The sequence below is a fragment of the Hippoglossus stenolepis genome, chromosome 11, assembly GCF_022539355.2.
Source record: "Hippoglossus stenolepis isolate QCI-W04-F060 chromosome 11, HSTE1.2, whole genome shotgun sequence".
Taxonomy (NCBI): domain Eukaryota; kingdom Metazoa; phylum Chordata; class Actinopteri; order Pleuronectiformes; family Pleuronectidae; genus Hippoglossus; species Hippoglossus stenolepis.
The window spans coordinates 15,273,447-15,297,186 of record NC_061493.1 but is presented as its reverse complement, the minus strand read 5'-3'; the positions used below and the strand labels follow the sequence as shown (position 1 = coordinate 15,297,186).

Genomic DNA, 23,740 nt, shown 5'->3' with positions numbered 1-23,740 from the left:
CCATGCAATCCTTTGAGCTGCACAGAGGAAGAGAGTAATTGATTATACAACGTCGTGTACAATTTAAAAAGGTGATGGAAACACCCTGGACTTTGCTGAGCTATTTACATGCAACTTTTAAATCACATTTGATAGATTGATTAATCACAGCGAGTCTAGCCGGGGCTTCTTATGATGAGCCACTGTTACGTAACCACTTCCAGCTTTCAAACTAATTGTGAGCCATGTCAGGACCATTACTTCCTTATCCCTGCCCAAATGGCTTCGGTGAGAAAGAGATCCTAATGCAAGAGGTTACATAATAATGTCAAATCCGCTATCCCGTCCCTCCTTTTATTTTCTCTGTCCAAACAAGAACAAGCGCAGCTCTTGTAGAGCAGCTGGTCCTGTTGTGTCAGGCACACTGCTGCAGGGACACCTACTCCGTGCGCCTGTGCCCACACGTACACACATTTTACTTCGAAAATCAGGCCAACGCTGCCCTGTGAGGCACCGGACTTAATTTAGACCTGAACGCCAGCGCTACATGGCGGGACGTGACCTCAATATCACCGGGACAGGTTTGAAGGTAGTGGAAGTCGCCACTAAAATAAAAGCTAATAAACAGGACGATGATCTACGCTAATTGTAATGCACTTATTCCAGTAATTAGTCTGATTAGTGCTGTTTTGGCAACAGCTTTAAATAGCAAGGGAGGAATTTTATTTTAACAACCGCAGGCTCATGAAATAAAGGAAAAACATTCTTTAAAAAGGGAAACATGTTGTCACCAGTAAACCCTGTGGCCTGGATGGTTTATTGCTATAGTTACCTGCACCAAGGAGGTAATGTTTTTGTCTGTGTACGTTTGTTTGTCTTTTGGTTAGCAGGATTATGCAAAAACTACAGGAAGGATTAACACGAAATTTAGTGGCAAGATGAGGAATGCGTCAGAGAAGAACCTATTCAATTTTGTTGTGGATCTATGATTTATTTATTGTTTTACTTTCTTAAACATTGCGAGATATTTTTTGACATTTTCGTTGATTTCTCAGAGAATAATTCATGGGTCTTGACGAAAAATAAATAAATAAATCAGGCATATTTAGGGACTGATATTTATGAGTGTGTGCAGTTTGCAACAGATACGAATAAAAATCTAGTGAAGATCTACTGGATATAAATATGGTTTCATAAAGGGGACTGTTGGGCCTTGGCAGCAGTATGTGCTCTACTGAGTTTTAGTTTTCAACACTTGTTTCTCAACTTTAGTTCGACTGAGATATTGGGAGTGAGGTGCAGACAGACGGCGATCCATAATCCCCCTGTGGCTCCACAGGAGGACAGTCACACTTAGATGACCCGAGCGCTGACGGCGGACCAACCTTTCAAACCGCTGCATGGAGAGCGCCAGGGTTTTATTGAGCTCCTCGATGATGCGGCTGGGCGCGTGCAAGCTGCCGTACTGCAGCTGGAACGGGTGGCCGTGGCTCTGGTGGAGGCCGGATAGGCCGACGAGCTGAGAGGGCAGCAGGGTGCCGTGGTGGAGAGACATGCCGTGCGGAGGGGCACACTTTTGGAGAGCGCTGAGGGGGTTGGGCGACGGGGAGCCCGAGGAGTCCAGCCCCCCAGGAGGCACGCAGATCATCACTTTCTTGGGCGGCAGAGGTGGAGAGTGCTTTCCTCCGGGCATGCAGAGCAACTTCATTGGCTGGCAAGAATCTAACAAGAAAAGAAAAAAAATCAAGCATAAACAGGAAAGAAAGAGGGATTACTGAATATTTCTACTGGGATGTGACGCATCCACTGCACTCTGCTGGGGCAGACAGATAAACAGAGCTCATGGACGATCAGACATGGCTCAGACTTCAGCGCTGTGGTGGGAATTAGGCCAGGGTAATGCCACTTCCCTGTGCTGACAGATTGACAATGACAGTGAGAGCCCGGCTGACCTAACCACAGGGGAATTTAATGAGACTACTATAATCCTGTGCACATGTGTGGCAACGCAGGTAGGCTTTAAAGCAAAAGCAGTCAGGGCTTGGCTGTCTTACAAGTGCTCCATTATGAGCATATCAATTATATTGACAGCCTGAAGTAGTGCAATAAACTCCAGTATTTGTGTTCAATAATTAATAGGGTCCAATAAATACCATACAGTAATGAATAAAGATAAAACAGTAAAGAGATTAGAGAGGTGTAACCCGCTGCAGAGCATTAACGTGGTCAGCTGACCTGTGCTATGGTTGGGGATCCTGGAGAAAGGCTTTGGAGGGAGAGCAGGAGGCTGTTTATGGTACAGCGGCGGCTTGGGGGGGATGTCCTGAAGGTCACTCGAGTAGGTGACCGATTTCTTGGTCTGCATGACCATAGACGTCTTAACAGAGGGCTCCTGAGGGAAGACGCCACCGTCCATCGAGGATCGGAATTCAACGGTTGCTGGAACAGAGGCGAAGAAACAAACAATCTGACGAGCGTGGAAAATGTGTCGGGGCTGCGGCACAAGAAAAGACTGTCAAACAACATTTAAAATAAACTCAGGGTATTAAGTTTTGAGACAATAAGAGGGGGAGGAGGAAGATGATTCAGAACGCTAAGACTGTTGAACAACTCCAGAGTCTTTTATCAGCGTACCCCAGACCAGGAAACGGTGTCAGGCGTGCGGTTTGACAGACATTTGTGCTTTTTAAATCTTTTACAGTGCTGAGACATTTGATGGTTTTTGCATGATCACATTTTAAGGTCAACAGTGTGCGCAAATACTGACAAACAATATATTTTTACACTGAGCTCTCCCACTTTCCAAAATGTCTCTTTTCAACACTTAACTATAAGACTGCTCACTCCTCAAGCCTCTCTTTATATCATAAGAAAGTCTTATAATTATTTGTTTACATTTTTCTGCCGTTAACAAAAGACATTAAAGTCATAAATTGTCGGCCATAATTTCTTTGTCAGTAAATATAGCTTTCAGCCGGGTACTATTTACTTTTATACTTTGAGTACATTTCAGAGACTGTACCTTTATACTTTTACTTGAGCTGTATTAAGTATCTGTACTTCTACTTGAGAAAAGAAAGTGTGTACTTTTGCCACATCGGATTTAACAGTCATTCACTTGGCAAATGCTCCCAACATTTAGCTCTCAATGAGACTGGAGTGTTTGGCTGCTGTTCTCCGTATCCATCCAGTTCACACGGATATGGTGACCAGTGAAAGCCGATTACGACCCAGCAGCCAATCAGAGGAAAAGGCTGAAGAAAGAAAGCAGATTTTTTCCATTATGCGAAATTCTTTTGAAATTTCTATTCTCCTTTGTTTGCTCGTACTGGATCTATTTCTTTTCGGAGCATGCCAGAGCAGAATCTGTTTTGGTTCTACTGATCAGTGTGATGTTAACACGATACGGCTTCCCGGGAGATGGTACATGTTTGTTTTGAGTGTATAAAAATAGCCACTGCTAATCTATCAAGCTGTGCACACAAGTTTTTTTTTTGATTATAGAAAGTAGGTTGTCACCGGGCTGGAGAATTGAGAATACCTGGCCTCATTAACATGGTTTCTGAGAAGTGACACAGTTGTTCTGCAGAAATTAGAGAAGGAGCCATTCAATGTATCACTATTCGACAATTAACAAGGGCTGGACCACATCAAGGTGCACACAGTTCTTTAAGCCAAAGAGGAGTTATCATTCCATCAATATAATATAAATATTTATCAAATTATTAATATTATTAGAGATTTGTTTCAGATTTGACTTCAAAAAGTGTTTTGATCATTGTCCAAGAAGCTTCATCTGCTAAATAATAAAAATAACCAATAAAAGACCATAGATCTTCTCATTTGCTCTCATCCCACGTTGGCAGGGGGGAGTGAACTTGCTCAGCTTCAGTAAACTTTGTTTTTGATGTGCTGGTGCACAGAGCGCCCCGCTGTCAGACTCTGAGTGCGGGACGTCTAAGACGCGTCAAGTCGAGATCAAAAGAAGTTTATAAAATGCTACAAAATATCTATAATGAAAGATTATATCTCAGAATGCCCCCGTGCCAAATCTGGCAGCATGCACTTCAGAGACTGCTGGAGTGATTAATGAGGTGATGAATAAGTGAAGATCTTCTCATTAAGAGCATCATCATGTCTAACTCGTCTTTGCACCCGAAGCCAGAATCCAGTGGCACTGAAACACCAGCTCACCTTTTTCAAAGATCTCCTTCAGCACTCCTCTCTTGATCAGCTCGTCTCGGCTCTGTCGCATGGACATCTTCCTCTCCAGCGCTGAGGGGAAGAGGAGAAGAAAATGTTGAAATAATTTTCACACTTGGTAGTCATAATATCAGACAGCTTTGATTAATTTTGGATAAAACCAGTCGTAAAAATATATTCAGATTTTCCCCTCAGATGCTCCAACAGCCTTTTAAAGGGATATCAAAAACATACCAATACAATTTTCATCATTAGCAATTTAACAAAAGGTCCATAACCAACCATTTTCCATAACAGAGTTATAATGGTCTACTAATCATATTGTGATGATTATCAATATCCACTGTTATGAAAAGTTTGATCTCTAATCTCAAATATATACTTTACTTACGTATTCATACATCAATAAATCTTCAGTAAGATTTTTTTTGCTCATCCGGGCAAATTTATCGTGTGTTTTGGTTTTTAAGGGGGACTAATCCCCAAATCTTCTTTTCTTTAAAGAGCTGCAGTATGAAATTGTGGATTTTGCTCTAAAGATAAAGATCTGTCCAACTGTGGCTCCTCTCTCGAACCGTTAAAGCTCAAACACATGGGGCCTTGATTAACACGAGGTAAAAGGATAATGGAAATATTCCTTCACTTCTCATAGTGATGCATTATGCACAAGATGGCATGTCCCACAGCTACTGCCAGCTTCTATTTTTAGCCTTCAAAAGCTGAGGCACTTTAACATCTTTTATCAGCATAGGCTGAACAAAAGCAGAGAAAAAAGAAAAATCATGTTAGTAATTTCTAGATCTACCACTGCATGGAAACCAATTAAGAATGTGAAATGAGGATGAGCAGCAGCGAGGTGCAGGAGTGTCCCTGCATGGCCTCTTGTAGCAGCCCTAACCCACAGAATGTGCCAAGTGTGCTTTACACATGACCCAGGAGTCCTGTCCCAGCCCTGTCAGGCAGCCGCCATGTGTTCAAACACCAATATATCCTCAGTGTGGATTTATGAAAACACAGACTGCTTGAGCTCTCGTCTCCTTGCCCCTTAGTCACAACACAGATCATTTAAAACCAACTGCTAAGAGCTGGAAATAAAATAAAATACACAAATGAGCCGCACACAAAACGTCAGACGGACAGGCCTCCTCAGCAGAACTGTGGATACTTCATTGCTTCACTATTCAAAAATACCACAGCAGAGCGAGTTATCATCAAATGGTTGGCTCCATTAGGGAGTTCCTCCAGGACACCAGATGCTCAATATCACTCCACACTTCAAAAGTCTGTTTGCGATCAACTCCAAGGCAGGAATTATTTAAGCAGCTACACATTTAAAAAAAAAAAAAATTATATATATTATTTTTCACACAATGAATAATCTCCATTGTAGCCTGAGGAAGTGGTAAACTGAAGAAATGAAAAGCAACTGCGGCCATTTCTACTTGCGATGTTATTAAAAAGTGATTTCCCCCCTCGAGGCTGTAAATGTAACATTAGGTCCAGAACATCAAGGGGATAGTAAATACATAGACTTTTAAAAAATTGACCTATAGAATCGATGTGGATGATTTTTTCTGACAGAGTAAAAGCAGACTGTTCATTAAATTGTTTCCCCAAATGCACCACAGGCATTAAGAGGCAGGCGGGCGCCTCTCATTTCACTTTCAGCTGTGCAGGCTCAGCTTTCATTACATATCACAGCCCAGAAGATTGGTCAAGCTGCCGCAAAGCTTTGGAACAGTCGAGTATTTAGACTGAAGATGTTCTCCCAGTGTTCTTAAGTTGTTTTTATCCACATCATAACAATTTTACTTATTCCAATTCATTTGACTTTATTTCATTACTCTAGTTTATGTAATTTTATTCTTTTCTTGTAATTAACATGGTGTCTTCTTATATTTTACAGCACTTTGGTGAAATGCGGTTGTTTTTAAACATGCTATATAAATGAACTTAACTAAACTCAAGGTCTTTCATTTGACAAACATAACTTTACTCAAAACTATGTCCTGGTCACTATCAAGATTGAGTCCTGACTCCAGCGGCCTGGTTTCAAATCCAGCCTGGGCCCTTTGCTGCACCTCACCCCCCCCTGCCACTATACTGTTTGTCAAATAAAATAGAAACGCAAACAATAGAAAACAAAAATGTGAGGGAAACCCAAGGTTACAGGTCAACATTATACTGGCAGTGCCGTAATATGTTCACGGATTAAACAGCCTTTTCATCCAAAATGAAAAGTAATTACTCAAAGCTTCGTGACATAACTGCCATGGGATGTGTCCGGTTACGCAATACCATTAACTCAAGAGGCCTTAACGAGATTTGAATGATAGTGTTTGCATAAAACAAACGAGAAAAGAAACTGGTGAACCTGAAAAAGGGCAGAGCAGTTAATTAAAATGCCAACTGCTCCTGCATTAAAAAAAACAAGAAATAAAGAAAACAACATTGCGATTAATATTTAATTAATTAATTGTTTGCAAGAAGCGGAATTTCATGTTGATTTCATCAGGAAGGTCCTGTGAGAGTCATACAGTAAAAAGGAAAAACTGATTAAGTGCAGATAAACCCGCAAATCAAACACTTTCTCAGACTGATGGTGCATCATCAGCTGTCAGTTTACAATAAGGTCTGTTATTTTTGTGCATGCCCTTAAAATATCCAACTAAGGTTAAAACTTAAACCAAACAAACATAAAAAAAAAAAACATGACGCAATGTTTCATATCAGAGAATGAAAACCAGACGCTGGCCTGTAAATAAACTAATGTATCAACCATGTCCTATTTTGGGCAGCGTGTGTTCAGTCCACCGTGGACCGAGTGTTGTCACGGTCCAAACACTCCAGCACCAAGATGAGAAGATTAGTCTCTCAACAGGGAGCATCAGCTGAGAGCATATTAAATGAAACTGGCATATCTGAAATATAGCCTGTAATGATCTGAGAACAGTACACTTTCGTTCGAAAATATATTCCACTCTGAAGTGACCCAGATAGTCAGAACACATCCTACCGAGCCTGAGGCTCAGTAGCTCAGAGTCGAGGCTTTTACCAAGCGATTCTCTCACAAAAAAACTAAACTGTATTAAAACTTTTCGTGGAGTCTTTTTCGTCAATGAGAAGCTCAAGCGTTAAGATGCACACATCAGAAGCTCGGGTGTGGCTAAACAGGCCTTGACACATACAGCAGGATTTGCCTTTCTCTACCTCCAATATATAATCAATGGACCTGTAGGGAATCTGTGGTGTTTTAAAGGCAGTTTTGCCAATATACGGTGACATCAGTGCATTTAGACGACTTGTTCACGGGGAAATCCAATAAGTAATTGGATTAGAAATAAAGATAACATCAGTCTACCACATGCATTTTCTTTTGATGGCGGGATCGCTCCCCGATACCAGCGTGCTCCGCGATAAGGCAGCGAGCACGATAAGAGAGGATGAAAAGACGTCCCACTGTCAGGCCCTCCCCTCGTTCCTTCCTGAGGTGAAGAGTACAGTCCCCTCAGAGCTGGCCCTCATCTGCTTCATATCACAACGCGTTGACAATCCTCGACTGTGCTCGGCGTCCAATTATCTGCGACATCTGCATGCCCAGTGGCTGGTCTGCTCCCCCACTGACATAGGGAAACATAATCAACAGTACGGCGCCGTGGACGACTGCGGAGACAAGATGACGGCGCATGGGGGCGTTTAAGCGCAAGCTCACAGCAGTGCTGCAGGAATCACAACTATATGCGTGTCACCAGCTCTGTCTTTGATGACAATGATTAAAACTGCTGCTGTACAGCACAACTGTGCTTGAGATTTTCTGACCTCGGACACTTCCGAAAGTGCCGGGTCGAGCATCGACGAGTACCTGAATCTAATCTATGTACCGATCCGATTAGTTTCACCCAGATAAAACTACAATTTTCTTCTCCTGGGAATCACTTCTTCTCTGCTCACAAACAGCAGGTTTGCGCTTTACTGCCACTGTTTTTAGAGCAGCGAAGAAGAAAAGCTTTCTGGTAGTGTAGCGTTAGCCAGAGCTAGCTAAAATGTCAGTTAATTTAGGGAGTTGGAATGTCCAACACGTAAAACAGCAATGTGTTCCATATGTAAGAAGAGTTTTGAGCCATTTAAAAAGGAAGTAATTGTTGTGTAGTCCTGAATGTATATATTTGTGTTCTTTTCCAGTTATCACTGTCAAACCAGATGATAAAAGAAGTTCTACGACATTCATTCTCTGTATTTGCTTTTCAAAGGGTTTAACCTGAGCCAGGTCATACGACAATCATCACAGCCATTCGGGGTTAGTGGCTTACATCATATCAGGAAGGGAAAGGTGGTATCGGAAAACATTTCGAAATCGGATCATCTCAAGTGGCAGGAGTTTTTAAAATGAGTCTAAATACACTGCTGTTGTAGCATTGACTGATTAAATGAGGGTAAAAGCACAACAGTATCTGCAATGTCCCATTTTTAAAATCACCGGTCAATACTGAGGCTAAAAGGGTCAAACTAAATCAATCCTGCTTCCTAGATGAGACGAGCTGACTTTTCTGATAATGTGGAAGCATTTACAGAACTTCTTTCTCCATATTATTCACAGACTTTTTTTTTTTTTTCTTCCATCGCTAGATATTTGAGAAGGCTTCATCAAAAATCTGATCTCCACTTCACTCTTATCTGTTAGATATTCATACATCCGCTGGATTCAGGGTTAGAGCTCTTGAAACCACAGGAAGGAACAGATCAGCTTGAACTCAGCCAGCCAACATTGATCATATCAACACACCCACAACCCTGTATTTTGCATATACTGGAAATATTTGCCTGGATGTCACTATGAGAAAAGCATTTCCCATCACTCGTACAGTATGTGGCCATTTTAATAGATTGTTTATATAAAAATGTTGATTAGCGGAGCTTTAAATCTCCATAAAAGTGCTGTTGACTAAGCCGTTAAAGTTTTTTAAATCCCCGAGCCACTTCCTGTCAGTTGAATTTACTGCACTGGCTGCTCATGCTTTGTGCGACTTCTACTCTTCCGCTGCCTGCCGCTTGAATGCAGGCCGCATTCCACTTTATTTGGGTCTTTTAAAAAAAATATGGGCTCACGCTTCCTTCTGAAATGGTTGTGACAGCGTGTGCCACAGTTTCGATGCTGTCACTGCGGCTGAAGCTCCTGCCCGAGCATCTGAGCTACGACATCACCTAGAACCAGGAACTGGAGGACACCATCTTACAAAAGGGATCACGACAGCCACGACGCATGTCAACATGTTGTACACAGAGTTCTCAAGTAAGTGGCGCTATGAGGACTCGTGGGCAGGTACGTCAACATGTTTGACACGTGTCGTGGATGGTGCGATCCTGTCACGAGTGGGTCTCTAGTGATCTCAACCTCACACCTGTAAAGATTCACGATGGCAACTTGCACAAAATCTCTCCCTGGGGACATGTACACACCCAGTGCTCATAACCTACTACAGCAGGTGTCTCCAGGATCATATTTCGCCATGATGACAAACACAAACAGACTCACAACATAAAACAAAAGTCCAGCCTCGTTGTTGCGGCTAGTGACAACGCTTAGATTCCACTCAAAGGCTGCGCCAGTGAGATAATCTGACCCATCATCCTCGCTGCCATCAAAATGGATTGAACCGAACAATAGTGGAAAAAATAATTCTTTTGAGATGGCATCATCGTGCAAACAAAACAAGTGCATCACAAAAGCAATGGAGAGCTTTTTCCACTCAGCTCCACTGTGCAATACAACCACTGTAACAGGCAAATAAAAAAAAAGGCCTTTTGTCGCTCGGCACTTGATTATTGTCCGTCACCACAACAGGATGCATGCTTTTATCATGGGGCGCACATAGATGCATCAACTGCACAACATCTTGATCAAGTACTCGCTTAAAAGGCAAACATCTAAAGCTCAGAAAGAGATTTCATCAGCACTTTGAGAGTCTTATACATCTTTTACACCAAAATCTAGCGGCTGCACGCAGGTGATGAGGAGATTGACTCCCTTTCCACTGCCAGTAGAGGAGCGTGCCTTTCTGGTCGTCTTACCCTGACGCGTCATGTTCGATGTCACAAATGCACCGGAAACTGAGGCGCTCTCACTACGCTGTCTTGCCAAATTTGCGTGTTTATGTGGATTTCCATCACTGCTGATCGGAGCTGGAAAACAACAAATGCGTCTACTGCAGAGTCATTTGACCTGGGAGTGACTGCAGACAGACCCCAGATTTAACTAGGGGTTAGTGGGGTTTTTGACCAGTGGAAAAGGGGGCTTTAACACCACTTAAACATGAGGAGACTGTTCAGGAGGCTATCAGACTAGGTTAGATCTCTTATACACCAATATTAGCAGATATACGCAGTCACATCCATTAAAAAAGGGGGTTGACTCCTTTCCCATTGCCAGCAGAGGTGTTTACCTTTCAGTTTCTTTACCCCGGTCTGTCAAATGCACCAAAAACTGAGGCGCTCTCTCACCTCGCTGTCTTGGCAGATTAGTGAATTCGTACGGGTGTCACATTTCCATCACTGCCAATCAGAGCTGATATAAAAACCCATGTCTACTGCAGAGTCATTTGGCCTGGGAGTGAATGCTGATTCTATCCATTCACATTGCAGACAAAAGCCAGATATTAGTGAATGTTAGTGTGTTTTTTGACCAGTGGAAAAGAGTCTTTAGGGATGAAACTAGAGCTAAAGATCACAGTCAAAGTCAAGCTGACAAGTGGAGTCAACCAAAATGTCTAATACATGTTTTGTGCTTGTGCCAAGTGATGGAGGCAACAAGAAATCACATTAGCTGCTGTGATCACATAAGAGACTGACAAGATCAGCGGTGAGAGAGCAGTCACAGCAAACATTATCAAATCAGACAAGAGACTGATTCATTCAGCTCATTCACACCAGGAAAATGCTTATCTAATAACGTGATCAAATCAGAACATCCTGTCCTGTTCAGACCACATTCGGATCTCTGTGCGCGACTGATCATCCTTCTACGAAAGCAAGACTCCTGCGTCCAGAGAAGAAGCCGTCGGACAAAGTCCCTCCCTCCTGTCCACCAGGCATCCAAGATGTGTCCGTCAGCCGTGGAAAATAAATACAGCCACATCTGAGGAGAGCCACGTCCTTCACTCGCCCCTGACAAGGCTGCGCTGCAGGATCAAAAGAACTCTAAAGAGACCTCAAAACACGAAACTCCGACGCTGCACTTTTGCTGAATCAATTTGCTGCATTTTCAAATCACCCTGGAGACGAAGAGCTTAATACATTTTCCTTTTGACCAAAGGATATGCATTGACTTTCTTTCAGGGTATATACTGCACTTGCAACGCTTATTTGTCATGCATGTTCACATCTGCATCGTAAAAAAATAAGCTACGTACCGGCAGAGGTCTGCTTGAACTTCTCACTCTTCTTCTTCCTCCACTTCCACGGCTTCAGGAGACGTCCCAGAGTGGCGAACTTGCTGCGACGGCGGATGGGTGGCGTGTGGCTGCCGGAGAGCAAGGACTCAGAACGCATGGCGGCCAGCCTCTCTACTTCCTCAGCTGTAAGGGGAAACAAAATCTTGTTTAGGTGAAGATGCAGAGGTGGTGATATTCTGGTAACGGTGCAGGAGAGCTAGCTGGGAATGCAGCACACGGTTTTTGCTTACAAAGATCCAAGCAGCAAGAATCTGTGCCAAGTGGCCTCATGAAAGCCTGAGTAAACAAACCTGCATATCAGAGAGCAGCATTACGCTCCGAGTACATTAGCTTGCCAAAAACACACTGAACAGACTAATAAACACCTCATTAAAAGGGGGGAACTTTCAACTGTTCATCAAATATTGACAAGGCCCAGCGATTTGGACTTTTTTTTACGAACCACTGGGCCTCAACAGCAACACAAATTACGCATTTTGCTCTAATAAACAATTACACGAAAGTCTGAATTCAAAGATGCTGCAGTCCATCGGCTATAAATGGTGCCCATGTGATCAGAAAACAATATCTGGTGATCACACAAATATTTCTGACTCGCACTCAGCTGCTGCTTTTAAAACAGCTTTAAAACACTGTGGGAACAAAGCCAGCAGCAAACAGACTCCCAGGGGTCTTACAAGAGCAAAACCAGTGTAGTAGATTTGACTGGATGTTATCTACTGTACTTTCTGGACGACCACTGGTTTGCGTTCATATAGATGGTGAATTAAAATGAAGACCCCTGAGATGAGTAATTCATTATCTCTGGCAAGACGGTTATGTTTCCCCCCCCTCCGTTTGTTTGTAAGCAAGATTACACAAACACTACTGGAAGGATCACGGTCATACGGATTGCAAGATAGGGCGTTTTTCATAATTTTCGTGATTTCTCAAAAATGTGTGAATCTTGATGGAAAACAAAATCAAAACATGTTTAAGGGACTGATATAGAGGAGTGTGAGTAATTTGGTGCAGATCCAAATAGAAATCCAGATGCTGTGAATTAAATATGGTTTCATAAAAGGACTGTTGGACCTCAGTGGTGGTACGACCTCTACTTAGTGAAATTCTAGTTATGTCTGCTTGCAGACTTTTCAAATCAATGTGCACATGCAAACACAACATAGCAACAACAGGTTTGCATAGCCAGATGTAAAAAAATGTGCGAATGTTAAGCTATTGGTCTGGTTGAGGCAGATGGACTCCCACATAGAGTCTGGTTCTACTAGAGGTTTCTTCCGATTTATTTCTCTCCACAGTGCGTGCTTGCTCGTTGTGGGAACTGTTGGGTTTCTCTATAATTTTTTAAAGGACCATACCTTACTATGTAAAGTGCCTTGAGAAAATATACATTAAGATTTGGCACTATACAAATAAAATTCAATATTGACAATAAGAGCAGGCAAGTTTTATTACAAAAAGGGGGAAACTAATTCAGCCAGCTCTTAAGCTTGTCAATGAATAAGAACCAATGACTTCAGGGTATAAAATCATTCATAAATCAATGTATATGTGATTTGCAACAAAAAAAAAAACAGAAAGATGAACAGATGAAGTATAGAAAAATAAATACAAGCAAAACATAATCTTGAAAAAGGTTTTCATGGCAACACTGTCGTGCTCCAGTTCATCTGAAATGACCCCTAGCACAGCATCTTGTGTCTGTTATAGTGTCAACATGTTGCATTAGATCATCACCCTTGACATGTCGTCAGGGAAATGCCCTGGTCACTCGTTTTTAAATAATCACATTACAACCGAGATGTTTGCCGATATACATGAATCACGTTACGGACCAGTCCCCTCCCCAGGGCCACGGGACAGCGAGATAAATCATGCGACTGTAATGCAGTGGGTATCGGTTCCACGGACCATTACTTGCAGCTCTGGTGCCTCAGAGCCAAACCATCTTAGCAAGCCATGTCACCAGCCCACACTATAAATACCTCCACACAGTCGCTGCCGATTGAAGCCAGTCCAGATTCATATTAGTTCAAATCTGAGTGAAGTGACACCCAACAGCCGAGCAACAACAGCTCCGAACACTATGATGATAGAGAGAACTATGATATTTTAGTAATCGCAATAAAAGAAAGTGAACACCTTACATCAAACTGTTATTTGTATGATATAAATCCTCCTAACATCACTGTATTGGCAAAAGAAGCGTGCATTTCCCCCTCAGTTGGACTGAACCATTTCCAGGCAGTGAGCCCCAAACCAGCACATCTACAATTTGAGTCCATTCTATTTTTAGCCCAATTTATCGATTGGTAAATAAAAATCTGCCGATATGAGCCTTTCACAGACATACTGGTATCTGCATTTATGTTTGCCAATATGAAACTTTTATTTGCCAGAATAAACAATGCTGAAAGATGTGCATTTATTCATTTTACATTAAAACAATTTTTTTCTTTTCTTAATCTAAGCTCTATATATTTGGTTGTCTGTGTTTTCTTTTTCTTTATAGTTATTTATAATGGTTTATAGTTAAACTGTAAAATATCAGGCCTCAATTAGATTTCTTTGTCGTAAAGGTTTGATAATGACATCTTAGGAATGTTTGGCGATTTTATAAACAGCCTATATATGAGTCGATGTATCGGTTTTAGAACATTTGTATTCCTCATTATCAGTGATGGCCTCGGCCTCCAAAAATCTATATTAGTCTGTCTCCAATTATAATTTAACACAATCTTGTCAGAAATCAATTTTCAAAGTAACAAGTAAAATTATCTTCCAAGTAAGGTGATTAAAAAGGTGCCGTTTTTAATGATTTCCATGACACTGTTCTTCCTTTCTCGGCCATCTGCTGCACACCACCTACATTCCTCACCAATGTAGCACAGCCAACTGATGGCTGCTTTTAATTAAAAACACTTGTTAGCACACCAAGATGGCTGAGTGATGATGTAATGACACCTTACTGGGAAAATGGCTTTGTGCAACCAGCCTGCAGAGTTTCAAGCCTTTTTACAGACCAGGACTAAAACAACCCCTTCATCTGCATGTTCTCTGTGATGCAAAGCGAGGAGCAGCACGAGCCCGGCCCTGACACAAGTTCTGATCCGGTCTCCACAGCGGGGACGGTGCCCAGCACTGCTTTTTGGGGCCTTAACGCTACAATGTGTGACACTGCAGAGACATGTCGAGCAGCTTCTACAGGATGTGAGCACACACACACACACAGACACAAAGCACATGCGGTGATGGAGCCCGGAGGCACGACCATGGCTGGATAATGGAGCAGCCTCTCCTGGATGGCAGCATATACCGCAGGGCTGCAAAATACATGGGCCACAACCAACCACAAGGCTTCCCCCTCCAGCTTCACTCACCGTCCTGCGTGTCGTTCCCGCGGCTGCAGTTGCTGCAAATGTGCTTAATCTCTTTCCCGATGTGACAGTGGATGGTGAAGGGCATGTTGTTGTTGTGGTGGTGGTGGTGCGGGTAGTGGCCGTGCCCCTTCTTCCCGCTGCCTCCGCCGCCGCCGCCTCCTCCGCTGCTGAGCGACATGATCTTCACCAGGCTGAACGGCTTCTTCTTGGGCTTCTCCACCGCCACGGGTGCGCTCTGCCGGCAGCCCGTGGCGAACCAAGTGCCGTGCATGATGGTGGGCGCGGGGTCCACCGTTGGGTAATTGGCCGTCTTGAACATCGCGGACACACACACACACACCCCGGAGTGGCTTTTCAAAATTAAAGGGCCCAGTCAATCGAGTCCTAACTAAGCCTGACCCGCAGCCGCCGCGTCCATTGACCCCGAAAAAATCAGTCCCTTCCCTCGGCTGTGTCCCTGCACCTTTACCTGAGATCCCAATCTGTTGTGTGCGCAACGCCAAATCCACCGCTGCTGCTCAGAGGAGGAGAGATAAAGCCCTGCGAGCGGATCCAAGTGAGCTAATAATAAGACAGAGGCAGGGTGAGTGGTGAATGGCAGCGACCACCTCTCCTCTCTCCTCTCTCCTCTCCTCTCCCTCCCGGAGCTGCACACTGCAGTCGGTTGTAGCTGATCCACGATTAGTGGGGCTGAGCAGCGCGCGCCTGTGATTGGCTGCGCGCTGCGCTCCTCTTATAGGCCGGTGTGGAGGAAAGTTGCTCATCTAATAATGATATTCAATTCAATTTTTGTATTTTTTGTTTGGCAAGTTAGATGATTTCAGAGATGCTCTCTGTACTGCTGCAACAACAACAAGGCAACACAACCACGTACACCACTGATTCATTTCATGTGCTTTCGGTGGGATCAACATATTTGATTAGGCTGAATAGTATTTTTAATTCTAAAAAAGTGCTTGTAAATCAATTCAAGGTGTTTAAAAATATAAAAATATGTAGAAGGGATGAAGCAGGAAAAAAATATGGTCAGAAATATACAGTGGCGGATCTAGGATTTTTCTAAACCAGAGGCCACACAGGGGCCACAGTTTACACAGAGGGGCCAATTAGATGTCCAAAATCCATGAACGAGTCTTGATTCAGCGAGGTGCACATTTAGGTCACCACTTGTTTACTTTAGCTCCTTAGCTTTGAACAAAGCCACAGGTCAGTGAATATATTTGGGAAATTGTTCCTTGTTCAAGCACATTGTTTAAACATTCTCAGCAAATTTGACTACTTTTTCAAAGGTTGCTGAGAGGACAGGGGCACTTCAGGGGCCAATCAGATTTCAGCTGGGGCCGGTGCCCCCCCTGGCCCCCGCCCCTGGATCCGCCCTGTAGATGAGATGGAATGTCCACCACCACCATACAATGCAATAGGACATCCGAGGGGGGAAATAGTCAATTTGGCAATCGTATATGTGTGTGAAATAACTAATGATACTGATTTTGATAAACTGATTTGATCATCCAGACTTTAGCAGTGTAAAAAGAAGGGGGCGGGATCAAAACAGGGGTACTGTGAAACCTCAGAGCCTAGGTAGAAAACAAGTTGTTAAAAAAAAAGAAGACATTTAAAGATTATAAAGATCCTTCTCAGATGATTTAAGATGCTTTATTAAATGAAATGATCTATAGTAGAACTTACACTGATCTCTAAAACTGTTCGAATGCAGCTGCTTCAGGTTGTTAGTTCCGTTTACTCAATATGTACTGCACTTTTTAAAGCTCTAAAAGCAGACTGTATAAAGAAGTTGAGGGTGCGTTGATGGGTAAATACTTCACTGATTTATTTTCTTTTTTAGAATAAGCCATAGAGTCGTTTGGTTGTGGACACATGCAACCCTCAAATGACACCACTGAACAGCAAACAAAGGCTGTGTCCTTATCATGTATCCGCACACTCACTAACGAAGAGAGGGAGAGAATTGGAAAATCGGGACAACAAAGATGCATGCAAAAATTACAACATCTATCTAATTGTGGGCATAAAAACAGACAAGAGCTGAGAGAATTAAAATCAAAGAACAAACGCACAGCGACGGGACCCTAATCAGTGATCAGACAGCTCAGTACTTCAAGTGAGAGAGAGAGAGCTCAGCCTAAAGTAACAGAGAGGCATTCAAAATTCCTTCTCTACATCCCGAATTCCAAACAGCCACTCACTCAGTTGATCTGAATGAAGTTACTGTGCACATTTTTGGAGGGTATTTGATAACATTAATGACCGGTTAATGAGGCATTTATCATTGGAGAAGATAACAGGCCCCGTGGCGTTGCCAATCACATTTTCCTGCGGAGCCGTGAATGGTTGTGGGCCTGTGGTGAGTGTCTTTGATGTTCCTTCAACGTGCTGCAGCTTATTCCAGTGACATCAAAGCCCTCTCCGAGATGAGGGACAGAGGCACTTGATTTACTGCCACCACGGTGCAATGCAGCAGTTGCCCTCGGTTGGCTCTTTGTGGTGCAAAGTTTCTCTCACTTGCATCGACGTGTGTGTAAAATGTTTCGACAATAGAGGCTATTTTTACGGTATGTGTTTGAAACAAAGATTCAGAGGTTGAAGAACGAAAGGTTTTGACATGCATGAGGGAGGTAGCACTACAGCAAAGTGTGACTCTGTGTGTATGTGTGAGTGAGAGAGAGAGAGCAGGAGAGAAAGGGAATGAGGGCGAGTGACAGAGACTTTAAGTGGTCCTCAAATGGGGGTCAGCAAACACCCAACAGACTGTGGCACACTGCCAGGGGGTCCGTGAAAGGTTTCCAGATTCATCCATTAAAATTATCATGACAAATGATTATTTTGAGTATTTTTGAGTAGTTTGTGTTGACATCGTGAAAATATTTTCAATACACGTCTTGTATCTTTCAAAGACATTTTTGTCTAAAAATAAGATGTCAAATTATCCTTTAGGAAATACATGAGGGGGTCTCTAGCATATACTCTATCTTGCAAGGGGTCCTTATTGGCTGAGACAAAAATACAGAACCTCTGCACTAGGGATGCATGCTGTTGTCTTGCTGCACCACTTTACAAACAAGGACAGTGATGACCTTTCTTTCCTTGTTTACTCTTATCTATTCATATTATACTGCTTATAGACCTTGGATTACCTTTATATGTGCCTAAATCAAAAGCCCTCTGAACCAAGGCTCAACACTTGTTTGAATTGTTTCTAAGGGACGTTGACACGGACAGACGTCGTGAAAAGAGTCGTTCCAAGTCCATTTGCACTTCAGCCTTAATTTCCTATTAGATAATCCTGACAGAAAAAATCAACTGATTAAAGCTACAAGACCGGTGTGTTTGTTGACTGTGAGCAGGAAGGGTCACATGTGGCAATGTGGTTATGTAACTGCTGTGTCAGGCACTGATCAGTGCTACAGTTTGGTTTATTTAAAGAGAAAACAATGAACAAAACAACGACAACAATAATAATAATAACCACAGTGATTTCATATTTAATACTCAAAAAAAGGATGTTGTATCTCCCTTTTAAACATGTGTGAAGAACTGATATTTAATCCGTTGTTAGACTTATTAACAGCACATTTTAATATTGGATTTTTTAATCGAAAACTTTGACAGCTTTTTAAAAAAATAAATAATTTTGTAACTTTTTAGTTTTTCCAAGGCTAGCTTCCACTTCGGGGACTTGAGTGCGCCTTCTTAAATAAGTGCTGCTTCCTGCAGGAACTGCTCTGAACATTGTTTTTGAATGTAAAACTGGACTATATAAAATATTTATTTGACTCAACTAGAGACAGTCTGCAGAAACTGTGAATGTTGACCTTTTTATACAAAGATGTTCAGCTGTGTTTAACTGAAACCTTTAACATTAAATTACATTTCTGTTGTTTTCACGTTGAAAGAACCCTTTTACCATGCACTGAATATTTATTAATAGATATTCTGTTTCAGTTTGACTCAGCTATTCATTGAGGATATATGATGTTTACATTAAGGTTATTATTAAAATCCAAGACTCTATCTACTTTCTCAATGTCCCTTGTGTCATCTTCAACTCATTTCCCCCATTTACGAGTCAGTCAAGCTTCAGGGGTTAAACATAGTAGTGGATTTATGTTATGAACAAAAATCAACATGTAGTCAAGTAGCTTTCACCCATGTTCTGACCACGAGATAATTCTGGTGCAGTACAGGACAGTTGTCAACAGAGTGTTTTTGTGTGTGTGTGTGTGTGTAGATTTGTGCGGTTAATGTCAGTCCCTTCCTATAGAGACTTTCTGTTTGAATCTCAGCACTGGTCTTCAAAATCCAAGTGAAAACTTGTGTGGCTGACAACATATACATATACCTGACACTCGTCACAAACTGTCACAATAAACTGAAACTGATGGAGTCGACTGACTCAAAGCTGCCTGGAAGCTTTCACTGATCCTCTGTGACTCACATCTGATGGATATGCTCTCACACTGTGTTGTTGCCATGACGCTTCGTTAAATGTACCACTAACAAGCAGGATGGAGCTTTTTGTGTTCTGCTGGTCTTAATAGAACAGACTTTTCTTTACTTGAAAGAGAGTCGACATTGTTTTTTTAGGTTCTGGTTCGAACTGGTTTCCTCGGATGTTGAGCAGGTTTTAGGCTAAACAATCTTACAACTTCCGACTGAGCAGCCTGTCACTACAAATCTGCTGTTCCTGTTCTCCTTGTATCTCTCTGTCTCTTCCCATCTGTCATTCTCCCTCTGCATTATTATCTCTCCTACTCCCTCGCAGCGCAGACACACACCACTATCTGAAATGAATGTTACTCTAATAGTGCCGTGCTTTTTCTTTTCCATTTTTCTGACTTGCTGTAGGGAAATGTGAATCATACAATTATAATCTATAAGGAGAAATATTCCTCAATGTGCAGTTATTGGCCTCACCTTCAGCTCCGAGCTCAATCTTCCTCCTGACAGGCAGCTGAGGAATGTGACATGATTATGTAAAGTCAACACTTCAGAAGTGGGGAGGCGATAGACTGACAAATGCCAAGGAAAAGTGAGGCCCGAAAAAATGTACCCACTTGTTTGTGCAAACAGTCGAGCAAGTCGACAACTTTCCCTGATTGCATTAAGAGTCACTGTGAATATTATTCTGCTCAGCAGCCAACAGAAATGTTTGTATAATACTGTCAAAGTCGGTTAGATACTGTGGTAAGATGCCGGAGACAACACTTCCAGAGAGCTGTAAACACATGACTGCTTGCTTTTCTTTCCTCGCTGTCACAGTTCATTCCTTCCTGCCTGTCTCTTCCCCTTCTTCTCTTGTCTGTCTCATCCAGACTCACTTTATTTTCAGCATATTTATAACATATTTACAGGTATTAACACAATGTTTCAGGGGCAAATCGCATATATTGAGCGTTATATACCCATCAATCCATCTTTTTATCCAATACTGCTCATCCCTCTCTTAGGATGGCAGGGGGTTGGAGTCAAACCCAGATGACACTGGGCGACAGGTGGGGTCTACAACCTGAACATTTCACCAAGGAACAGTTAAAAATATATCACAGTGAAACTTAATAAACAGAGTTTTGTTTCTCTATTAATAGGTGAATACAATACCAGTGTGTACTGACAGTTTCGTGTGGGTTTTTAAACTGCTGTTATGTTGTTGTAATGTTGTTTAAAGTTTTGAAAGGTGCTATATATATGTACTTATGTATTTACTTCTATTGGAAAAACAACCAATACTACATTTTTTCAATGGACATTGTTGTCAAATACATTTGAAAATATCTTATTAATCTTATGATATGTTACCCCAATTGATGTTAACTTGACACAAGACTAAATTCAATAATTTGATTCGTGTAAAAAACAAAAAGTCATTAAATGTACCCATAAACCACAATGTAATCACACAATAATTTTGTTTAAACTGTTGGAATTATAGGCTAAGAATAAAAATGCATTATATCATGTGCAGCTTTCCCATTTTGCCCTGTATAAATGCTGTGGTTATTGTGGTGCAGGCTGGAAGACAATTTACTGCAGAGCTGTTTATCACATGTAATATTCGTTACAATGCTGCCACCTAGTGGATTTACTACTGTAGTAATATTTGGTTATCTATGTTGGATTTTAGATTTCTGGATATAGAATTTTGTTTTAATAATAATCAAGTATTTAAAAAAATATTCTTCTTTGTTGTTGTTTTCATTAATTTGTTCCTTATTTATTCAGTTTGATTTTCTTGATATATAATTTATCAGTGACCACTCATGACCATCTTATCTACCATCTAATAAAGTTTGTTGAAAAACTAAAAAGGGACGTGGGCTCCATGTTGGTCTCCTGTCTTCTTCCATAGTTAAAACTAAAATGTCCACAGCTTCACAATGAGCTCGACACTAAAGCACCGTGGTAAGTGGACATTATAACAAAGCTCTAGCCCCGTTAGCTGCAGCGGTTCATGGGGGTTAGCTTCACGCTAGCGGTGGTAAAGGCGAATGTTGACGGAAGTGCTGTCTTCTTTTATTGTGATTCCCTTTCACCATAATAACAATAGGTCGTGTCTCCACTGTCACCTCACTGCTCCACACGGGTGTTCTCCCCCGGGCGGCCTCCCCCTCTCCTCCCTGCGGCTCCTGGTGCCTCCTCTGCAGCTGCAGTCCGCGGCTCTGTGGCAGCTGGTGCAGCAGGGAGCGGGCAGGTACTACGGTCCCCGAGCTGCTCACCTACACCGAGGGGGTTCAGCTCGTTCTGGGCCTACGTGCCAGGGTAAGAGAGAGGGGGGGACCCTGCTGGATCTGCTGGATGTGTGACCGCAGTGTGCAGTGATGCTGCTGGTTACTAACACCTCTTCTCCCAGTGTGCTTCTGTACTGGTGCAATCCATCCAGTGCACTTTCTAACTCCACTAAATATATTGTATGTGACAATCTCCACCAACAGTCCCCTCATGAAACCACATTTAAATCCACTGTCAATCAATCAAAATTAATTTGTGTAGCCCATATTTACAAAACACAATTTACCAAAACTACCAAAAAAAAAACATATTAACAGGGGGAAAACAAAGAAACTTCAGAGAGAGCCACTTGAATAGATGTCGCGTGTAGCCGAACACATCAACACATTTTAATTCACTAGAACCTGATTTTAATTCAGATCTGCACCAAAATGCACAAACTCATGCCTTAACATGACTGATTCTTTTTATCAAGATACATGAATTATCCTCTAAGAAATCAAGGAAAGTGTTAAAAACAAGCAAGTAAGGAAGTAAATAATTCCTGGATTCACCTCCTGATCCAGATCCACACCAACATTTAAGGGATTCATTCTTCCCTGACCCATACAACGTCCTCCCACAAAGTTTTGTGACGATCTATCCTGTAGTATTTGTGTAATCCTGCTAACTGACACAGACAAGCTAAAAAACAAATGTAGATGAAAACATAAGCACCTTGGAGGGGATACAAACTAAAATCAGTTTAAATGCCTGATTGGCAGCCGTGAAAGTACCCCAAAATGCATCAGTAACTAGAATGGCCCGAGGTCCAAGAGGCCCCTTAAATTCAATCAAGTTGCACCAATACGGACACACTCATAAATATCAGTCTTCTAAATGTGTCTGATTTTATTTATCACGATTCATGATTTATTCACTGGGAACAAAAATCTATCTTGGATGTTCCTGCTCCTCATTTTGCCCATTCTTTCAATTCTCATACATCATGCTATTTATGGTAGTTGTCACACAGATGGTCTGTGCCCCTCAGGACCATAAACTGTATATAAAAAGGACCACACCCCCTCATGTGACAGAAATAAAGCCTTCACTAACTGTGTGTCCCTTGATCTGCCAACAGGTGGTGCTGGAGTGCTGCCGCAGTGAGGATTTCTCCAGCCCACAGGCCATCCAGCTCCATCTGAGCAGAATGAACACCCACATCACCAAACAGGAAAAAGAAGTGGGTGCTCTTCTCGAATCTCCACCGATTTCTTCTTTGTGTCATTTGAATTTACTCATGTGCTTTTGTTGTTTTTACAGGCTTCCTGTACTGAGGTAAAAGCATCAATGACAAACTTCCTGAAGCTTGTTCACACACTCGTGGATGATCAATACCAGAGGGACATATTTTATCAGGTGAGATATTTGGTTCTTGACCTTATAAGTTAGATAAAAGGCTTAAATTCCCACATCTGGGCATTTATTTTTTGGGTCCTTTTTTATTTGTTCTTTAGAAAATCTTCCCAACTGTGTTTGGCCCCAAATATGACTCAGCCCTGGAGGCTCTAATGAGACAATTCCTCTTCAATCTTCAGAAGCTGCTGCCTGTTCCAAACCTTGAACAAGTGGGTTTCAGACGCACAATAATTTTGGGACAGATACATTGAAAATAATACTAAAGATAATAACTGATGTTATGCATCTGCAGCTGTGAAATATTTTTTATTGAAATCTAAAGATCGAGTTCATCTGTTTTGTTCTTTTTCTAGACTTGTCTTTGGCTCAGCCTCTCCTCTTCTGTCTTGAAAGAGTGTGTGGACTTCATGAAACAACCCGAGCCCCTGAATACACTAATTCAGCATCACAAACATCTTGGGCATGAAGTTTCACAAGGTAGTTGTTTGAGGGACTTCTGTTTTCATTATTTCTTTTAAATTTTCAGATACTAACGCAGTTTCCCTTTTGTTTTCTAGCTCTGTCTTCCTCTGGTGATGACTG

At 42.0% G+C, this 23,740-nt stretch overlaps 1 protein-coding gene across 5 annotated transcripts in view; it reads right to left on the bottom strand.

The window, feature by feature from the left end:
• Nucleotides 1-23,740, bottom strand: part of LOC118118267 (phosphatase and actin regulator 1) — a 47,324-nt gene that overhangs the window by 11,676 nt on the left and 11,908 nt on the right. For 2 of the 5 annotated variants that reach the window (XM_035171316.2, XM_035171318.2), the window contains exons 2-5: nucleotides 11,589-11,753; nucleotides 4,174-4,254; nucleotides 2,215-2,418; nucleotides 1,365-1,701 (exon numbers count right to left, since the gene is read on the bottom strand). In XM_035171316.2, the coding sequence (XP_035027207.1) occupies nucleotides 1,365-1,701; nucleotides 2,215-2,418; nucleotides 4,174-4,254; nucleotides 11,589-11,753 (787 nt within the window). Of the gene's footprint in view, nucleotides 1-1,364; nucleotides 1,702-2,214; nucleotides 2,419-4,173; nucleotides 4,255-11,588; nucleotides 11,754-15,010; nucleotides 15,690-23,740 lie in introns of those variants that run through there. The other 3 variants (XM_035171317.2, XM_035171314.2, XM_035171315.2) reach the window with 3 other exon arrangements.